This window comes from Rhincodon typus, chromosome 3 (assembly GCF_021869965.1).
Source record: "Rhincodon typus isolate 14 chromosome 3, sRhiTyp1.1, whole genome shotgun sequence".
NCBI lineage: Eukaryota > Metazoa > Chordata > Chondrichthyes > Orectolobiformes > Rhincodontidae > Rhincodon > Rhincodon typus.
This window is the reverse complement of record NC_063334.1, coordinates 30,550,545-30,572,181: the sequence shown is the minus strand read 5'-3', so window position 1 is coordinate 30,572,181 and position 21,637 is coordinate 30,550,545. Positions and strand designations below refer to the sequence as shown.

Sequence of the window (21,637 nt, the reverse complement as noted above, 5' to 3'; positions counted from 1 at the left end):
GCTGCTTGGCCTGCTGTGTTCATCCAGCCCTGCACCTTGTTGTCTCGTATTCATTGGCAGTTGGGGTAGAAAAACATAAGAGCAGGAATAGACCATATGATCCATTGAGTTTGATCTGCCATTCAGTACATTCATGCTGATCTTGGGCTTCAGTTCTCACATTCCTCTTGTGTTCCACATGTTGCTTAATTCCCTGAGATGCCAGAAATGAGTCCATCTGAGCTCTAAATGTATCCATATTCAAGAAAATCGACAACCTGCTGGGGTAGAGAATTCCAAAGATTCACAACTCTTGAGTGAAATAATTTCTTCTCATCACAGTCCAAATTGGTCAACCCCCGAAACCAGGCATGAGATTCCCTGAATAACAGAAACATCCAGCTAATCACGCCCCTTCTAAATCATGTATGTTTCAATGAGATCACCATTTATTCCTCTTAAATCCAGAAAATATAAAACCAAATTACTCAGTCTGTTATCATAGGACAACCCCCTCATCCCAGGGACTAATGAATCTTCACTGTACCAAAGCGATGAGAATTTTCTTTCTTTACACAGCGAGTGGTTACAGTCTGGGACACATGGTATGAAAACAAAAGTGGAAGCAAATTTGATTGTAACTTCCAGTACCTTTTAATTACCCAACAGGGAAAAAAAATTGCAAGGCTGTGAAGAAAGAATAGGGTAGTGGGATTAATTGAATAGTTCTTTTTAGGGGATATCACAGGGGAAATGACCTGAAGGATCTCCTTCTGTGCTGTCTATGAAATTTAGTCAGTCCTGTAATATCGGTTGGTCCATTGTGTCCTGTATGATTTGTGAGCCCTTCTTGATGAAGGGTGTTGTTGAAGCCATACTTTTGAAGTTGGTTTTTACCTGCTGTCTGGGGATGGCTGGAAGGTGCCTCACTTGGCTGAAATTAAAAGCAGACAATGAAAACAACTTGCATTTTTTTTTACAAAGAATCTTCAACATATCAAAACATCCCAAGAGGCTTCATAGGAACATTATCATGACCAAATTTGACACCGAGCTCCGTAAGGATTTATCAGGGCAGATAACTTGGTCAAAGAATGGGTTCGAAGAAGATATTTAAGGAAAAGGACAAAATTGAGGTGTTTAAGAAGAGATTTTCCCATTTTAGGGCAGCCCAGACAACTGAAGTCTCAGCCACCAGTGGTAGAGCACATAAAATCGGGGACACTCAAGAAGTCAAAGCCAGAGAAGCACAGAGATCTCAGAGGTTGTAGAGCTGGTGGATGTACAAAGATAAAGAGATGTCAGAGGGAACAAATGCGCTTAACGCATGCTCACATGACAGAGATTTGACAAATATCACAATTACATAATGTGAACTTGCATAGCTTGTGATACTTTTGTGCTGAAATGGTCATCTCGTTTGAATTCAAGTTAGGAAGAAAAGGTTCACTTTAGAACAGGAATCCACACTCTTAGTTACTCTGTCCAGGACAAGTGAGATATTTTTAGTTTAATACAATTCTGACAGAAATAAGTACCTCTTAAAAAATATGGACATAATCCATTGTTTCTTGCAAGTGGAACAGAAATGTCACAAAAAGATTAATAATTATCTCTTGTTCTGCTTTCTGCTTTCCTTCCTTTAGTTAGCCTTAGCAATGGGGAATAAAATTTCTTAAATTGTGTTGAAAGTGTGTGAGAAACAGTGTTTGGGACGCATCCCGATTGTCAGTGTGACTGCTCAGCAGTGAAGTTTTCAGAATTAGCTATTTCACGGATTATTCAATCTGAGAACAATTGAAAGAGAAATTGTGGGGTTTTTTGTGAGCGAATTTCAGCTTTTGTCAGGTTTTATTTTGTCATTGATTTCCTAAAGAGTTGTGGAGTCTTTGTTATGGCACAGTAGAATGCCATTGGGCCCATCTAATCTATATTGGATCATTGCCTGCTTCCACCACCACAGTGAACTATCAATCTTAATTCTCAGTCAGGCAGGTAGATTCTAATAGGTCAGTGTATTGTCATGGGAATGCAGCAAAATTTGGCTGTCTCCATGGTCCTTACTTTTGAAAAGGTGTGATGTATATACAAATTCCTTTTGCCTCTATCAAACAGGGTGCTGAGTATTTACATATGTAGCTTTGAGCACATAAGAACATAAAAACTAGGAGCAGGAGTAGGCCATCTGGCCCCTCGAGCCTGCCCCGCCATTTAATAAGATCATGGCTGATCTTTTTGAGACTCCGCTCCACTTACCCGCCCACTCACCATAACCCTTAATTCCTTTACTGTTTAAAAATTTATCTAGCCTTGCCTTAAAAACATTCAGCGAGGTAGCTTCAACCGCTTCACTGGGCAGGGAATTCCACAGATCCACAACCCTTTGGGTGAAGAAGTTCCTCCTGACCTCAGTCCTACATCTGCTTCCCTTTATTTTGAGGCGATGCCCTCTATTCCTAGTTTCACCTGCTAGCGGAAACAACCTCCCTGCCTCCACCTTATCTATTCCCTTCATAATCTTATATGTTTCCATAAGATCTCTCCTCATTCTTCTGAATTCCAATGAATATAATCCCAGTCTACTCCGTCTCTCCTCATAATCCAACCCTCTCAACTCTGGAATCAACCGAGTGAATCTCCTCTGCACCCCCTCCAATGCTAGTATATCCCTTCTCAAGTAAGGAGACCAAAACTGCACACAATACTCCAGGTGTGGCCTCACCAGGACCCTATACAGCTGCAGCATAGCCTCCCTGTTTTTAAACTCCATCCGTCGAGCAATGGCAGACAAAATTCCATTTGCCTTTTTAATTACCTGCTGCACCTGCAATCCCACCTTCAGCAATTCATGCACAAGGACACCCAAGTCCCTCTGCACAGCTGTTATTCCTACCAAAATGGATGACCTCACACTTATCAACATTGTACTCCATCTGCTAGACCTTTGCCCACTCACTTAGACTATCTATATCCCTCTGCAGACTTTCAGTGTCTTCTGCACACTTTGCTCTACCACTCACCTTAGTGTCATCTGCAAATTTTGACACACCACACTTAGTCCCCAACTCCAAATCATCTATGTAAATTGTAAACAATTGCGGTCCCAAAACTGATCCCTGAGGCACACCACTAGCCACTGACCGCCAACCAGAAAAACACCCATTTACCCCTACTCTTTGCTTTCTACTGGTCAACCAATCCTCTATCCATGCCAATACATTACCTGTAATACCGTGCAACTTTATCTGATGTAGCAGCCTTTGGTGTGGCACCTTGTCAAATGCCTTCTGGAAATCCAGATACACCACATCCACAGGTTCCCCATGCATATGCATCTCACTGTAGGTAATGTCAAAGTGGTTTTCAGTGTAAAGCTTAGCAACAGTCCGAATTATTTAACAAGTAATTTCCAATCCCAGAATCACATCAAATAGTAAATGCACTCTTCAGAGCAAGCACAGGCTGATTTGGCATAAGCAGCTTGCTCTGAGCTGTGGATGGTCAGTGAGATAGTGAACAACACAGAGATGATTGATGTTCTTGCTGCATCTTCAATCCAGTGATAACCCAACTATCATCCTCTCCCATGCTGTATAAAATGCAGTCTCTTTCTTTTCCCCAAGTTTGTTTTGTGTGTCCCGGTTCTGATGGGTGCAGGACAAAAAGCTTCAATTTCTAAAATGCCTTGATTTGGTGTCAAGACCCTGAAGTGGGATATGATGCTATAACCTTCTGCTATCATCAATGAAGCAACTCCAACTCGAAAAATGTAACCTAGAAACATAAAAGACAGGAGCAGGAGGAGGCCATTCGGCCCTTCGAGCCTGCTCTGCCATTCTTCACAATCATGGCTGATCGTCCAACTCAATAGCCTGATCCTGCTTTCTCCCCATAACCTTTGATCCCATTCACCCCAAGTGCTATATCTAGCCACCTCTTGAATACATTCAATGTTTTGGCATCAACTTCTTCCTGTGGTAATGAATTCCACAGGCTCACCATTCTTGGGTGAACATGATCAAAGCAATTGTAAAAATATAGTTAAATCGTTTGATTTGGCTAATGCTAACAACAATCGGCAACACATCACCTTCCCAGCCATCCCTGACTTTCTGTTCCACCCAGGGAGAGTCCCACACTGTGGGCATACCAGCACAGGCTGGTATTGAGCAATGGTGGGGCGTGGAGGGACCTTTGTGCCAATTAAAGTCACTTCCCCACCTCCAAGCTCCCTTTAACCCAACCAACCCCCAATCGGTACTGGGTTTACTTTTGTTTGTCATTTATGTAAATGATTTGGACAGGAAAAAAGAAGGCAAGGTTAGTATATTTGCAGATGACACCAAGATTGGTAGTATAATGGATAGTGAAGAAGTTTATCTAAGATTACTAAAAGGTTTTGATCAGTTGGGTCAATGGGCTGAGGAGTGGCAGATGGAGTTTAATTTGGATAAATATGAGGTATTGCATTTTGCAAACGGAAACAAGCACAGGGCTTATACAGTTAATGGTATGGCCCTGGGTAGTGTTGTACAACAGAGAGACCTAGAGGTTCAGGTACATAATTCTTTGAAATTTGCATCACAGGTAGACAGGGTGGTTAAGAAGGCATCAAGCAACCTTGCTCAGACCTTTGGGTATGGGATGTCATATTGAGGTTGTACAGGACAATGGTGAAGCCTCTTCTGGAGTACAGTGTGCAGTTCTGGTCACCCTGTTATAGGAAGGATATTATTAAACTGGAGAGGGCTCAGAAAAGATTTACCAGGATGTTGCTGGGAATGGAGGGTTTATGATATAAAAATAGACTGGAAATGCTGGGACATTTTTTACTGGAACACAGAGGATTGAGGGGTGACCTTTATTGAGGTTTATAAAATCATGAAGGGCATAGATAAGATGAATGACAAAGGTCTTTTCCCCAAACATGGGGGAGTTAAAAACTAGGGGGCATATTTTTAAGGTGAGAGGAAAAGATTTAAAAGGGACACGAGGGGCAATTTTTTTACACAGTGAGTGGTTCATGTGTGGAAATGAACTGCCAGAGAAAGTGGTGGATGTAGGTACAGTTACAACATTTAAAAGACACTTAGATAGCCATCCCTGACTTTCTGTTCCACCCAGGGAGAGGCCCACACTGTGGGCATACCAGCACGGGCTGGTGTTGAGCAATGGTGGGGCGTGGAGGGACCTCTGTGCCAATTAAAGTCACTTCCCCACCTCCAAGCTCCCTTTAACCCAACCAACACCCAACCTCCCAAAGCTGTACAGTGAAGTTATTGGGAATGCGGGAGCAATGTGCCTGATGCAAAATATCACTCTCAGTATCGACAGCATCTCAAACACAATTCCTTACCATTCATCATTTCCCACACTTCTCAAATAATTTCAGTTTTGCTCTGTTATTAGCAATAGGTCACATTCTTGCATTTAATATATCCAAAGTTGTCTCGAATTAATCCTGAATTATATCCTTATATCCTCCTTTGCCATTCGTACTTCTTTGTGACATGTTGATGTTGCCTGGTGTTATCGTTGAGCTCTTCTGATTGCAGGGAAAATTGAGAAGTCTGGTTCCGTGTCACCATCGACTGAAAGCCCCATGCCTCTTCCACAGCCAGACTGCACACCTACAGAACAGGAGCCTTCTGGACCAGGTCGTTCCAGGGGACTGATGGAGACGTTACTGGAAGACTTTGAGATACAGAAAGTTAAACGGAGAGAGAGGCGGGACGAGCCCAATGTGAGCAGCTGAGTCTTGTGTCGGCAATGCTGGAAGTTAAGGGGGTTGTAGGGTCCATTCAGTGAGCAAAGTGGGGAGATTTACCAAGGGCCCCCCGTGCCTTTGAAAGAGTTAGCTCACCCAGTCTCTTCCTCAGCATTTACTAGAAACAGGAAGGATTGTGTGTTTGGGAGAAACTGGTGTACCAGTAATGGCACTGAATTAGTCATTCAGAGTCCGGGGCAGTTGGTGAAACTTATATTTAAGTTCTCAATTGGGAGTTGGAAACAAGTCTCAATAATGCTGAGCAGGAAACTATCATTGATTGTTGTAAAATAAAATCTGATTCGTTAATGCCCGTTAGGGATGAAAATCTGCCATCCTTATCTGGTCTGGCCCACATACGTCTCTTAACTGTCCTGTGAAAGGGTGCAGCAAACCTTTCAATTCAAGAGTAATAAAAACCCCAATCATGTTAAAGAAAAGGAACTTGATAGAAGCCTTTAAAATATCAGATTTGGTTGAGGTAGCCATGAAGATGATTGTTCACCCTCAGGTGTAGCTGAAAACCAGAGGCTATTGCAGGAATGTGAGCAGCGGGAATGGGGCTAATTGGAATAGTTCCTTCACAGAGCCAGCACAAACACTAAAGGGCCAAATGGCCACTGTCTGTGCTACCTGACTAGGATTGGATATCATTACAAGAAGAGTCTATGAATTTACTTTCCCACTATGATCCCTCTACCTCAACAGCGTCCCCCCATAATTTTCTTTTCATATGGTCAAATACAAATGAGATCAGGAGTATAAAGGTAAGCAACAATGATGATAAATCTCAATCAGAATGAAAAAAGGTCAGTGATGACGTTGACGGGGGTCGGAAGAAAACAATTTAAGATCAAAGTAATTGTATTTCCATTCACAACCTATTTATCACATTTGAGGGTTTCTGGAGGTTGTCAAGTCTTGCGGTTTCACATTTGTGGTCTTGTGTGTTTTCTGAATCTTGTGCCTTTTTAATCTTTTAAATTTGCTTGCACCTGTTTGCTTTTTGAGTAAAGACCCAAGAGTTGGATAGTGAATTATAAAATACGCATCCCATGTATCTGAAATAGAAATGTAACAATAATCATGTTACACTTATCACCAACCTGAAGACAGGCATGGTAAAGCAGGGTAAGTAGCTCTGATAGGAAATACCCTTCGAATGTTTGTCACATGTCCCCCCACCAACAACTGTCCCATCCAGTAAAAGTCCCTAATGCCCATTTTCCAATCTTGTAAAAGCTAATGCACAAAAAATGGAAAAATCTTGCATTTTTTACAAGGCCTTTCATGACCCCAGGACATCAAAAACCACTTTACAGCCAGTGAAGTACATTTTGAAGTGTAACCACTGTTGCACTATAGGAAACATGACAGACATTATGCCCACAGCCAAATCCCACAACAGCAACACATGAATGCCCAATTGTATAGGAGTCCAATGGGGGATGTAGATTGGAACCTCCCCCTGTTGATCAATAGGGTGTAATGTCTACAGAAGAGAGCATGGATAGGTATAACCCAAAAAACGAAACTACAGAAAACTTGACAGGGGAGGCAGCTGCACAGGGATAACGGCACTTTGGACTTCTAGTTGAGAACCCCACACTAATGTTCTGGGCACGTGTGTTTGAATCCCAACATGGTAAAATAATTGCCAATCTATTCCTTTTAGGATAAGCAGCTCTGGTAGAACATTCATAGGATCCCTACAGTGTGAAAGCAGGTCATTGAGCCCATCAAGTCCACACTGACCCTCTGAAGACCATTCTACCCCATCTCCGTAACCCTGCATCTTCCATGGCTAATCAACCCAGCCTGCACATCCCTGGACACTATGGGCAATTTAGCATGGCCAATCCCCCTAACCTGCACATCTTTGGACTGTGCGAGGAAACCGGAGCACCCAGCGGAAACCCATGCAGACACTGGGAACATGTGCAAACACCACACAGACAGTCACCCGAGGTTAGAATCAAACCCTGGTCCCTGGCGCTGTGAGGCAGCAGTGCTAACCACTGAGCCACCGTGCCACCTTTTCCAGATGATGAAATTTGAATTCACTAAAAATCTGGAATTAAAATCTATCCTAATGGTGACTGTGAACCACTAATCAATTGTCTTTTTAAAAAACCTACCTGGTTCACTAATGTCCTTTAAAGGTGGAAGTGTATCGTCCTTAAATGGTCTGATTTAGATGTGACTCCAGGGCCATAGCAACCTGGTTGATACATCACTGCTGTCTGAAATGGCTGAGCAAGCCACTCAGTTTAAGGCCATTTAAGAATGGACAAAAAAATGAGGAAAAATTACCAGAGACACCCACATCCCAGGAAAGAACAAAGATGACAGAAATGTGCTGTGTGTATCTCATTATCTTAGCAAGTGCATGTTCTGCTCCCCTTAATGGAAAGGACGAAGCTGCAGGGCTTTATATTGTTGTAATGTTGCACTGTTTTACATGGCACAGATGGAGTAATCAACTTCACCAGATTCGGAATCCCAGGAAAGTGAGTTTGAAAAAACGGGTTCAAGTATCAATTAATTGATCCACAATGACTCCTCATTGGTTACAAATCTCTGCAACTGTTTTTTCTCTCTCTCACACTGCTTCCTTTTTAACCAGCCTAATCAACCTCCACCATTTGTGATAACACAGCCACATGTCTGACTGTGGTGCCAGCTCCTCCCATCACTAGCAGCTGATCAGTGCCAAGGCAATATCTAACGAGCTGACACTCCATGTGCTTCCTGACTTCTCTGTCTCAGTAACAGCAGGTTCATCCTTCCTCAGCCTCAAGGAGACTCAGGAATAACACTCAGAACAACTTGTTCAGGCACGGATAAGTTACTGATCTGTTGTTGAGTGGTTTTTCTGGGCAAATTCCTGTGACCTTTCACCCATACCCCTAACAATTTTAGCAACAATGAATCTCAAGATTGAGAGGACGCGTGCGTTCATCATCATGAAACAAACTTGGGGTGCTAAATCTTCCAGTACTAAATTGTGGCTACAACCGAACAGGTTTTGTTTGGTATTCTGGCAACATTTGTAGCCAACAGCTAATTCCTCTTCCTCCTGATTATCAGCAGTAACTGGTTTGAGTGCTAATATGTTGAATTCTTGCGTTATGGAGAGTATCTGCTGTATCTTCTACATGGTAAAGTAATGTATTTTGGATGTTTCCAATGGAATTGCTTCACTCTCACAATTAGAATGGGGCTAAAAGGTCTAAGTTATAGTAAAGGCTGCAGTGTGTGTTTGTAGTGATCTGCTAAAGGGCAGGTCCTCTGTTCATTTTACAATGCCTTTTGGCTTTGCAGGTTCCACTTCAGTTGCTTATTTCAATCAGCAAGCTAGGAGACAAAGGATGGTGGTGGAAGGTTGTTTTTTGGAATGGAGATCTGTGACCAGTGGTGTGCAGCAAGGATCGGTGCTGGACCCACTGCTTTTTGTCATTTATATAAATAATTTGAATGTGAACATAGGAGATATGGTTAGTAAGTTTGCAGATGACACCAAAATTGGTGGTGTAGTGGATAGTGAAGGAGGTTACCTCAGAGTACAACGGGACCTTGAACAGATGGACCAATGGGCCGAGGAGTGGAAGATGGAGCTTAATTTAGATAAATGTGGGGTGTTGCATTTTGGAAAGGCAAATCGGGGCAGGACGTATACACTTAATGGGGAGTGTTGCCGAACAGAGACTTTGGAGTGCAGGTTCATAGCTCCTTGAAAGTGAAGTCACAGATTGGCATTTGGTACACTTGCCTTTATTGGTCAATGCATTGAGTGTAGGAGTTAGGATGACACGTTGCAGTTGTATAGGACATTGGTTAGGCCTCTTTTGGAATACTGCGTTCAGTTCTGGTCTCCCTGCTATAGGAAAGATGTTGTTACACTCAAAACGGTGCCAAAAAGATTTACAAGGATGTTGCCAGGGTTGGAGGGCTTGAGCTATAGGAAGAGGCTGAATAGGCTGGGGCTATTTTCCCTGGAGCTGAGGGGTGAACTTTATAAAGGTCCATAAAATCATGAGGTGAATAACCAAGATCTTTTTCCCAGGGTAGGGGAGTCCAAAACTAAATGGCATAGGTTCAAGGTGAGAGGGGAAAAATATAAAAGGGTCCTAAGGCACAGCTTTTTCACACACAAGATAGTGCATGTATAGAATGAGCTGTCAGAGGAAGTGTTGGAAGCTGGTACAATTACAACATTTCAAAGGCACCTGGATTGGTACATGAATAGGAAGGGTTTGGAGGGATATGGGCCAAATGCTGGCAAATGGGACTAGATTAATATAGGATATCTGGTCGGCATGGACGAGTCGGACTGAAGGGTCTGTTTCCATGCTGTACATTTCTATGACTCTAATATGAAGAGGGAGAAGACTACGTGAGGTGGATTCCCCTCTCCTTCCTCATGTGTGCTTGAAGGAAACAAATCCACTTGCTTAAGGATCCTTCTCCAACTGTAAACATTCAGTGTCCCTTAAGGTTCTAGCTCTTCCTCCCCCACAACCAAAATTGCTTTAAATCCATTATTGCCCACAGCTCATGACTTTAAGCATGGGATCCTTATCTGGGCCTGTGATGACTTGCAAAAGGGCAGGAATGACCAGTCCCTGGGGTCTCAAATGGCCCCGCTGCTCTCAGGTTGCACAGTCCAGCATGTGTTCCCTGGCTATTAAGGGTTAAACATTCATCTAACTGAGGTGTTTAAGATCATTAGAGCTTAGCCTTTTTAGGGAAGCACTGCTTCATATAAAGGGAAGTGGAAATCTCGAACTGTCTTCCCCCACAAAGCAAGTGAAACTGAGAACCAATTCTTCAAAATTGAGGTTTAATATGATTGCTTTTAGGCAGGTTTATGGACTGAAGGCGGGTAAATGAAGTTCAGATACAGATCAATTGTAACCTAATTGAATGGAGGAACAGACCTGAGGGATTGAACAGCCTCCTCCTGTGTTGTCATCGCTTAAAGAGGCGATTCAGTCATAGCTTTCAAGAAATAAATTGAATAAGTAATTGAAGGAATGCTGCAGGCAAAGAGTGGGAGAATGAGACTAGCCACATTGGCTGCAGAGAGTCAACATGAACTTGGCAGGTTGAGTTGCCTCCTTCTAAACAATCACCGTTCTGTGATTCAAAGAACTATGATGGTGGAGACTTGTTCAAATGGACATAGGCCAGTCTCCATGGTAGAGGAAAGGTGTGCGATACAGATAAAGTGTGGAAAACAACATGATTAAAATGAGGATCAGGGTATTATAGCATCTCCCCATTCTGACTTTTGGAAGTGCCTTGAAACAAGCTGAAGACACTAAAGTATTAAACAAATGAAAATATTTTCTTGTGTTCTCCTTCATCCAATCATTGATTGTTTCTCCGTTTACCATGTGGCAGTCACAGCAGATACTCACGTATCAAAATTACAGTCAGCACATGGCAAAAAAGTGCTTGGTAGTCAAATGGGCTAAAATAATTTCAAATGTAGTGTTTATATAGCCCGTGTTTCTTGTAGCCAGGTGCTGCTGTGGATTTGTACCTACAAGTGCTCCATCTCATAAACAGCTCTTGTTTTCCAATAGTACAATGTACGTTTTCTAGTTTACCTAGGCTGGGCTTGAGTGTGGTATCCAGCATCAGCTGTGTTTGACTGACTGTTTCGCCTTACAGCTAGTCCTTAAGAAAGCAAGCCTCTTTTAATAATGCATTCCGAATCAGAATCACAAAATTGACATGGTGCAGAAGGAGGCCACTTGGCCCATTCTGTCTGTACTAGCTCCCTGACCATTTTGACTTTGTGTCATTGTCCTGCTTTTTCCCATAACCCTGTTCATTTTTCTATTTAAATAATCATCTAATACCCCCGTGAATGTCTTAATTGAACCTGCCTCTGCTACATTTCCAGGCAGTGATTGCCTTTGAATAGGCAGACTTAAAATTGTGCATGTGTACACGAGCGAAAGACAAAAATTCTTCATTGTTTATTCATCCTAACATCAACATCACTGAAGATGTTTGATGCCATACAAGGCAATGGAGCCTACTTGCTTACCATGTCATCAACCATCTTAAACAACTACTCCCTCCACCACTGATGCACAGTGGCAGCAGTGCGTACCTGCTATAAGCTGCATTGCAGCAACTCACCAAAGCTCCTTTGACAGCCCCCTCCAAGCCCATGACCTCTACCATCTAGAAAGGTGAGGGCCATAGATACATGGCAACATCTGCAAGTTCCCCTCCAAGGTACACACCTTTCAGACCTGGAACTGTCTCACCATTCCTGAGTAAAATCCTGGACCTCTCTTTTTAATGGTGCTCTGAGTGTATTTAGACCACATGGACCACAGCAGTTCAAGAAGGTGGCTTACCACCATTTCTCAAAGTTAAATAGGGATGGACAATAATTGCTGGTCTTGCCCGCAATGTTCACATCCCAAGAACAAAAAAGTAGAAGTATATCACATCTAGCCAATCAGTTTGCTAGATTATTGCAATTGATATTCATTAACATGCAGTCTCGAGCCATTATTAAATTTTTTACCTCAATTCATTCTGCAAAAGTATTCTGCCAGATTAATAAATACATTCAGAGACACACTGTGTCATGCTTGGAATTCAATAATTAATGTGTTTCATTACAATTAATTTTATTTAAATACATTATGGCCTAAAAGAATAAAATAGTCAGATTGAGACTCAGGAGCTGCAGACACCCTGCACTGATCTGAGGCTGTTTCAAGAGGAAGTCAGGAACACAGTTTCAGTACCTCAAATGGATACCACCATGCAACAATTATGAATCAATCCAGCCTCGGTTAGCCAATGATATCTTTAGGTACTGCCTGTTTATTGATTTCCACAAATACATCTCAAAGTGACTCTCTGAGTTGAGTGACTAACAGCAAAGACTTGCAATTGTGAACGGCTCCCCAGTTTCTCATTTAGAACATTGGATTCCCATGTTGGAAATATAGCCAAAACAAAAAGGCAGATGAAGGCTTTAGTGTGCATCAGCGACCCTCAGTACCATTGAGTGCCTTGGAGTAAGGTCAGGCTGAGAGCATGAACCAGTCACTACAAAGTGGAGCATCCACTCCATTTATTCTTTGTAATTGTCAAATCCTCACATTAATTCCCTAAATGTGTCAGAAAATGTCAATCAGTATTCACCAAATGAAGTATTTTGAAAACGATTAAGATTCACAATGAGAAATAAAATGGTTTCAAAATTCTTAATTCCGGAAATACAAGAATTGATATTTAAATTGATACATGAAATGAGATTGTTAATTTTATGCCTCCACCCACACCCTCCAAATTTCACAGTCATGTCACTTGTAACCAATACTCAGTTGAGAGGCTGCTTGGATGGCAAAAGAACAATGCGACATAAAAACATGAAAAGCACATGTTTAGACTGTACAGCACCTGAATGATTTCAACTGTCATGATGTGGGATCAATCCTGAATCACTAACCATGTTTAAGGGGTTAATGGGCCTGCCTACGTTCCCAGTGCTTTATTGTTACATCTTGGATTCCTAGCAATCTGTTTTACTCCAACCAAATAAAAATAGAACTCATCCTGGAATTATTATTGAGGCTGAACATTTAGGCACCTACACCCTTTGTAAAGCAAAATATCAAGATTTCAAGTAACCTGTTAGCATGCAATGGGAGTTCACTTTGAAGAATGAATTTGTAATTCAAAACTTCTACTGGCTTTTCTTTTCCTTCCTCCCTCTCGCCCACTCACTTGCTTTATAATTTTTCCAGGTCCTTGAGGCTACCAGGGTGACCCGTCGAAAGAGCGCTATGGCTTTGCGCTGGGAGGCTGGTATATATGCCAACCATGAGGAGCAGCAGTAATCCATTACATCGTCACACAAGGGAAAAGGGTCAAGAATAACTTGTATTTGTTTTATTGCTATTGTTGCTGAAGGACTGATACAATGCAGCGCATTTATTCATTTGCAAAGCCACCTGCTCCATTGGAAGATCTAGTGGTTACCTTTGCGAGGATAATGAAATGGACTTGGAGCCGCTGAGGTTTCAGATTCAACCCAGATACTGCAAAAAAAAGGATTCCCTAACAGCGACTGCATAATGTGAAGAGCCAATCGCTTGTATATGTATAAATACAGTTGGTGTCCCTGTATCTTTTTCTGCACAGGCTGTGTTTAATTCACAGATATACAGGCTTCCAATGCTGTTAGCCTCCATGTACATAGCCATGGTCAATCGTTTTGGTGTATGCTTTTCTTTAATTTGTTCTTGGGTTGCAGGGTTTCTGGCAAGGCCAGCATTTATTGCCCATTCCTATTGCCCTTGAACTACTGCAGTCTATGTGGTGTAAGTCCGCCCACAGTGGCTCTTTCTTTCCTGTCGTGTTTTGCTCAGTGATTTCAAAGAGTGATTAAAAGATAATCACATTGCTGTGGGCCTAGAGTCATTTAGAGGCAACTAAGTAAGAATGGCAGATGTTCTCCCTGAAGGATATTAGTGAACCAGTTGGGTGTTTACATCAATCTGGTTGTTTCATGACCATTGTTAATGAGACTCAAAAATTATTCAACATCTTTTTATTTGATTAATTGAACTTAAGTTTCCAGCTATTGTGCTTGATTTGAATTCTTAGCTCTAGATCATTTGTCCAGACAGCCAGGTGACTAGATCAACTGATATTACCACTGTGCTACTGTTTCCCGTATTTATATTTTATATTCCCTTTTAATTAAAGCTATTATCTTTCTTACCTATCTGGTGGAAATGTAGCTTAATGCAGTCTTCAAGAATGGCAAGGAATTTTGTCTAAAACAATAAATTTCACAAAGGTGCTCAGCAGGACACTCTGGAATATCAGGCTGAATCAATTTGTTATTTTCTCTTTGGTGAACACCCTGAGCCTGCAATTTTATCATTGACACATTATCTAAACGTTTGGCAGCAGCAGAGACACAGCCGCCGTTTTGTATGCTAACTGCACAGGCAATAGACCAAGAATTTTGCTCCAATTTTCTTAATTTATTGCAGTGAATCTAGTCACATGACATAGGAGGAAAGCGACATTGGACTTTCTTGTTCATCACTCCAGTGGAAGTAAAAGATTTGCAGAGAGAGTTTCCTTGGTGGTGGATGAAAACCAACAATGGGACAATGGATTTATCACAAAAAAGAAATCTCATTTCTTTTGGCAACCTGTATCTGAGGCACCCGAATCATGTGATAACATCGACGCTGAGTCTATATTTTTCTAAGGATACTCTTGGTTAAAGGTTGTGAGGCCCAGGTTCTCAGTTTATCTTGCAATTTATTTATCAGCATTCTATTGAAGAGGTGGACTGAGAAACAGCAATAAACAGAATGGCAGGATCAAACTGAGTGCACAAATGGATACACATGGACACGGTTAGTCACAAAATCCCTGGGACTTCTCAAAAACTGTGTCGCATACAAAAATACAGCTTTGTGGGAGGGCAGTAGGAAGCACAGAGCAAAAGCATTAATAAAAGTTAAGAGGACAGAATGACCCAGCATGGTAATTGCATGATCCTATTTTCATCAGGTAATCATTTGAGACTTACAACAGATTTTTAGTGTTCATTCCTGTGATTTCGTATCTACTAAACATGACTAGGGGCTGTCAGTTTTACTCGAATGCAGTGTTTTTTTTTGTCTTAATAAAGTGACAAGATTATTAAACTCCCATTAGGAGCAACTTGTACTCCAAACAGTGTTAGAATGACATTGTGCCAGTGCTGTGACTTCATGCTATGCAGTTCCCTGCCTTTTCAGTACCTCACGTGCATGTGTTTCAAGTGTAGATAGGACAGTATAAACATTGGCCGCAGGACAATAAGGGTGCAGACTTTTCGTCTGGACCCCAATCCCCATCTAAAGCTACTAAATCCCCTCATTGCAGCAGAGTATTAAGATATCATCAATTGTATTTTGCAACATATAATTCCAATTTTGATTTTATTCCTTTATGTGTGGGTGACACACAATTTGTTCTATGAGAAATGATTCAAAACTGATCCAACAAGCCAGCAATCTCGATGGGAAATTCATAATTACCAGACTAAGTGAGGAGTTAATCTTTCAAATGAAGGGAGGTACTAATCTGTATTTTATATTCATATATATATATATATCTATAGATGTGAATTATTGCACATTGAGATTCTACTCGTGAGCCTGTGAGTTTTTACAAGTAGCTACCTTTTCAGTGATGTTTTTCTCTTAATCATAATGCTTTAAGCTATGTTTTTATCACAGATCTGTATACATTGATTTTTTTGCTATTCCAAAGGCTGTTGTCCAACACCAATAATGCTAACAGACTGACCTGATGATTAACTTAATGTTTCACTCCAAGCAACCCAAAGCTCTTGGGTCCATATGCCCAAGAAGCCGTGATCAAATCCCTATTTTCCTATGTTATTGCAGTTTGTAATGAGTGGATTTGTAGCAGGGAGGCGGTTTTCTTTTTGCTGAATTGTACTTAGCTCCTTGTTAGATTTGTCAACTGTGGTCAGCCTGGAAACTTTGTCACAAGACCTCCTGTGATCGATGCTGTGGCATTCCTGCCATTGGTCAACAGACAGGCTCATGGTCATGGCACCTCTCCTTGGCACAGCCAATTGGGAAGCAAAAGGACTTTTCATTACCTGATTGGATGAGTCTTGGCTGTCAGCTAAGTAACCCTACTTTCACTCCATTTTCAATATTCATGTAATGAGCCAAATGTACAAAAAAACTTTTTTTATTGGTCATCCAGCTTTTATCCTGAGTAATGTTTGCAGCCATGTCATGGAGACTAATTTTCAATTCCTGGAGAATACACACTAATCTGGAAGCCTGGCAACACCTATCTCTGCATTGCGCTCTCCATGTGTGTTTATTCCATTATTCAGGAAGCCCTACAATGTAAAGAATAGAAAGAGGCATTTTGAAAGGTTGAAATTAAATTATATAAGGTGGTGTATCTTATCTGAGAGTTGAGGCAGGGAAAATTAACCAGTCAGCTTGTAGTCATTGGGCACTTTAACATTTTTTAATGGCAGCTCATTGCCATGTTTTGCTCTGAACGCTTGAAAGCATTAGGGCACCATTACAAAGGAAAGGCTATTGATCAATACAGTTTAACAGAGACAGTTAATGGTTTTCCTCTGTGAGTATTTCCCTTCCCCCATCTTCTTTACAGAAGCCTTTATGTTTTGCTGAAACATCTGGGATTTACAGGTGACCTTTTTTACCATTCTTTCATGAGATGTGGACATCACTGACTAGGACAGCATTTAACGCCCATCTCTAATTTCCCTTGATAAGGTGGTGATGAGCTGCTTTCTTGAACCAATACAATCTTTGTACAGTAGGTAGACCTACGGTGCTATTAAGGATGGAATTCCAGGATATTGACCCAGCTACAATGCAGGAACTGTGATATCATTCTTACTAAGGAGAGTGTTGCTATGTGTTCGTTGTTTTTGTCCTTCATCTCCTTAAGGAAAGCAGACAACTAAAATATTATTATTTGGAATTCTATGGGGTACATAAACGGTCTGTCTTCACACAATCATTTTTGCCAAAACTGAAGTACTTAGAACTGAGTCTTTGATTTTTATTATATCTCTGTGAAGAAGTTTCTCCATTCAAAATATAAATGCACATAATGAATGAATTGAGCTTGGTTCTGCAATCACTCAATTGCTATCTTTAGGGAGATGGTCAAATAGAGAGGTCTTTACTGTAAAGAACACTGCAATCCTGGAATCAGTTATGAGAGAAATGATCTGTCACTCAGGTTAGTGCAACAAAAGATAGAATCTGTGGCAATGCCAACCTATTCCAACCTAATTGTGATGACAGTACACTTCAGACAGGAAGGGAAACTCCAATCATTCTGTTTAGGTTTCCTGGATCTCAAAGGTTAAAGTGTGCATGGAAAGGTCAGTACTTCTCAATAGCACACCCTGCTTTGTCCCTGAACTTAGTACCAATGTGTATCCTGACCATTTTTTGTTGAAGAAGAAGCTTCTGCTCATTGTCTGTAAGGCTGTGCGGTGGAGATATTGTAGTTTTCATTCACTGTAAGTTGAGATTATGTTTATCTACCTGTCAATGTGTAAAAGTGGAATATTTCAGTGAGGTTGTCCAGATGTCGTGACCTGATTATTTTGTGCTGTGTGTGCACTACATACTTGTCCTGCTTAAAGGTATAGTGCAGAAAAGTAAGGAGGTAATATGCAGTATTGTCAATTTATTTTGGCATCCTGTTGATTTCTACAGAGAGAAATAATGTCAAACTTTCCCCACATGAATTTAATATGTAATTCTATATCACATCATTTCATGTCTGTAGCACAGAAGACCACTAAACCCAGTTGTGTGCTCCAAACAAGCTTCTTTCCAACCCTCTACATCTATCTAAGTACAGTGTTTCATTCCTGTCACTTTAATCTACTGTTCTAGTTTCACCTTCAATGCACCTGTGCTCTTTGCCTCAACATTTTTAAGTTTATTTCTACTTCCAAATGTGTTAATTGAGTTTAAATCTACCAGTTGCTACAGTAGAGTTTGAACACATCTCCAGTATTACTCTCTGGATTGCTAGTCCTGAGACATGACTACTACACCACTGTAATACCACAGAGACAACTTAGCTTCATACTCTGCATAACAGCAGTCCTCCAATTATTTGGATTTACAGCCCCCAGTTTTGCAGTGGAAACATTTTGTCTTCTTTAAGTCTCCTTGCAATGTGTATGCAAGGGGGATTCTGCCTATTACTGTGGACGCAGTCCATTTAAACAGTAGTCACTTCCCTTTTAATTGGAAAGCCTTACTTTGTTCCATAATCTTGCCCACTTTTGGAGAAGATTGGACTGCAGCTCGCATGGTGCTGATGTTCTCAGTTCAAGTTAAAGGAAATTGATCACCAAGGGAGAGATCAGTCCAGATTCTACCTGATTTTCCCCAAACCCACCAGTGCTTTCTGATGCTAAGTTGGAAATTATGACTTGCCTTGTTTCTGAGACATACCTCTACTAATCACAGATTTACTTTAAATTTACAGCACAGAAACAGGGCATTCAGCTTACTTGGTCTGTGCTGTGTGCCCCACATAAGCCTCCCATCACCCTAATTTCATCGAAGTCCAGCAGTATATATTTCTATTGTTTTTCTCGACAGAATATTCCCCTATCCCCCCAGTGAGCTTAACATTAATTCTCTGAAAGCCAGCGGAATATTGCACAGTTAGTGCAAACGCCAGTCCCACTAGTAGAAATTGTGTTGCTACTGGTGTGAATTAGGGCCCAAAACATGTGATATGGTAGACTATGCATGTTAAAATGAGGACAAGGCTAGTGTAGAATGTGTGGTATAAAATAGGTAATATATGATAACATGAATACGAGTTAATGTAGGTGATGTGATAGTACAAGGGGTGATATGAATTAGACATATTAAAAAAAGTAAGATGAATAGAGTAGGTTATGTAATAACATTACAGTATACAGATCCACACAGCACTGAAAATGCCATAAGGTTTGGGTCCATATAGAAGCAAAATGCATGTCATGAAAAGTATATGCATTACAGGTTTGTGGTACATTTGGTAACATCCATTCTGATGTAGCATGCATCAAAATGTCATAAAATGAAGAGTTTACTTGATGCTGTAGAGCATAACTGATGGTGTTGAGTGTATGTGATGGTGTAGAGTATATATGATGATGTGGACTATATGTGATGAAGCAGGGTGTGTTAGAAGATGTGGTACTGACCATTGAAACAGAATCAGTCTTCAGTCAGTCAGCCAGTCAGGTAAATGATGCTGGTCAATCACAATTGCCCAAAAGTTCAGAATGAGTCATTAATATAACTGATGCAACAGAATAGTGTGGGTGGTTCTGATTTTTTTGTTGTTGTTGGTAATGCCAAAGTATTGAACCTTTATTTTCTCGATCTAATGTTCTGAACTTTTATTATGTAGTTATCCAAACAATGCCTAAACTTTATGGAATTATAAATATATTTTAAAGTGAATATTGGCTCAGTATTTTTGTAAGAAGAGCTCCAATGGAGTATGTATATCACTATGCAGGACTAAGTTGCAATAAAACCTGGCTTTGCTTAATCTTTCTCTTGTAATTATTATTCATTGTGCGGGGGAAAAAAAGTGTTAGTTTTAATCCGAGGGAACTGGACTGCACAGTTGATGTGTGTGTCTGAATTTTGATGATTGTTCCAAATATTGTTACTTGTTCTTGGGATATGGACGTAACTGGCTAGGACAGCATTCGTTGTCCATTTCTATGTGTTGAGAAGCAAACACATTTGCTGTGGATTGAGCCATGCAGAGACAAGGTAAGGATGGCAGATTTTCTTCCCTTAAGGGTGTTAGTGAACTAGATGGGCTTGAGCAACAATTGAGAGTGGTTAAATGACCACTAACTTAGGAATGTAAGAAAGTATTTTTTAAAGTGAGTGTTGATGACCTGGAACTCTCTACCTATGAGGGTTATGGGAATGCACATGATCAATGATTTCAAAGGAAATTGAATGAACACTTGTTGGAAATTAATTTTAAATAGATCATCAGATGAGTGATAGACTCAGTTGTTTCACAAAGGGCCAGTGTGGACTTGATGAGCCGAATATCCTCCCCTGCACTATGATGATTCTAATAATGTTGATGACAACTCTTTATGTTGAAGAGCCAGCAAGAGCCCTGAATCGCCCTTTTTTTTAGGAAGGCCCACTGCTTTGTGCCAATTTGGCACCTTACTGGGTAGCAGTGGGCTTTCTCCAGGATCACAGAGCTAAGAACAGTCAGCCAGACACAGGCCAGCACCTCTTTGTTGCTCATCAGCGCCACCTGGGAGACATGGCTGCTATGGGTAATGCAGGCACAAGACTAGGATCACCCAAGGCTGTCAGGCCACGGGTGAGTGATGGTGGTGGCAATCACAGAATGGCAGCCATTTGGATGAGGCAAGGAGGTTCAGCAGCCCCCACACTCTCCTCTTCCCTCCTCGCTTTGTTGCCCGGTCCATCAACACATCAAGTGTCTTTGAATAAGGGACCCTCAGGAGGCCCATTGGTCGATCATTGCGTTAATTTCAGCAACGGTGCGATGAGGCATTGATTGCCATCTTAAAAGCCTCAATTGGCAGTTGGCAGTTAAAGCCACCTGCATACCTTCCTGCAATACAGTTAATCAGAGCAGAGGTGAGAAGGCATTAGGGTCCCCTGCTGCTATCTGCCTCTCACCACCAATAAATTGTACCCTGTGTTCTGAGGATCTCATGAACTGAGGATTGATTTCACAATTTGTGAGTCAGCAAGCAATCAAAACAATCTTTCACTATTTACCTTCCAAATAGCTGTCATAAGCCTGAAAATCTAGGTACCTCAATGCAAGTCAAAGACTCATGTCATGGAATTTTGTGCTTAATGTCACTGCACTGAAGAACTTCAGTGATTAAGCTCAACTGTTCTATTCCATCAAAGTTCAACAAAGAGCTGCGGATGCTGAAAATCTGAAACAAAAACAAATTGCTTCTGTAGAGAGAAAGCAGAATTAACATTCCAAGTCCAGTGACCCTTCTTCAGAACTGATAATAGCTAGGAAAAGGTGGTATTGATGTCGATGACTGGGTTGGGGGTGTGGGGAGGTGGGGTGTGGTGGTGGGTGGGCAGGAGTGAGTGGAAATGTGGATATGGAATCTAGAGAAAGAGAAGACAGGTAGACAAGGGAAGGTTGACAGAAAGGCAAGGAAAGAAAAAATGCTGATAATGGAGACAGTGAGTAGGGGAAGATGGGTTGGTTTTGTTGAAATCAGCCCATTTCATGACAGAGCCTGGGATATGG

The 21,637-nt window shown here is 41.3% G+C and overlaps 1 protein-coding gene across 1 annotated transcript in view; it reads left to right on the top strand.

The window, feature by feature from the left end:
- Positions 1–19,900, top strand: part of LOC109937970 (A-kinase anchor protein 2) — a gene marked incomplete at its 5' end in the record, with an annotated part of 33,591 nt that extends 13,691 nt beyond the window's left edge. Inside the window, 2 exons of the mRNA XM_020536456.2 lie at positions 5,535–5,722; positions 13,534–19,900. Of these exons, the coding sequence (XP_020392045.2) occupies positions 5,535–5,722; positions 13,534–13,626 (281 nt within the window). The remainder of the gene's footprint in view (positions 1–5,534; positions 5,723–13,533) is intronic.
- Positions 19,901–21,637: the final 1,737 nt, after the last annotated feature.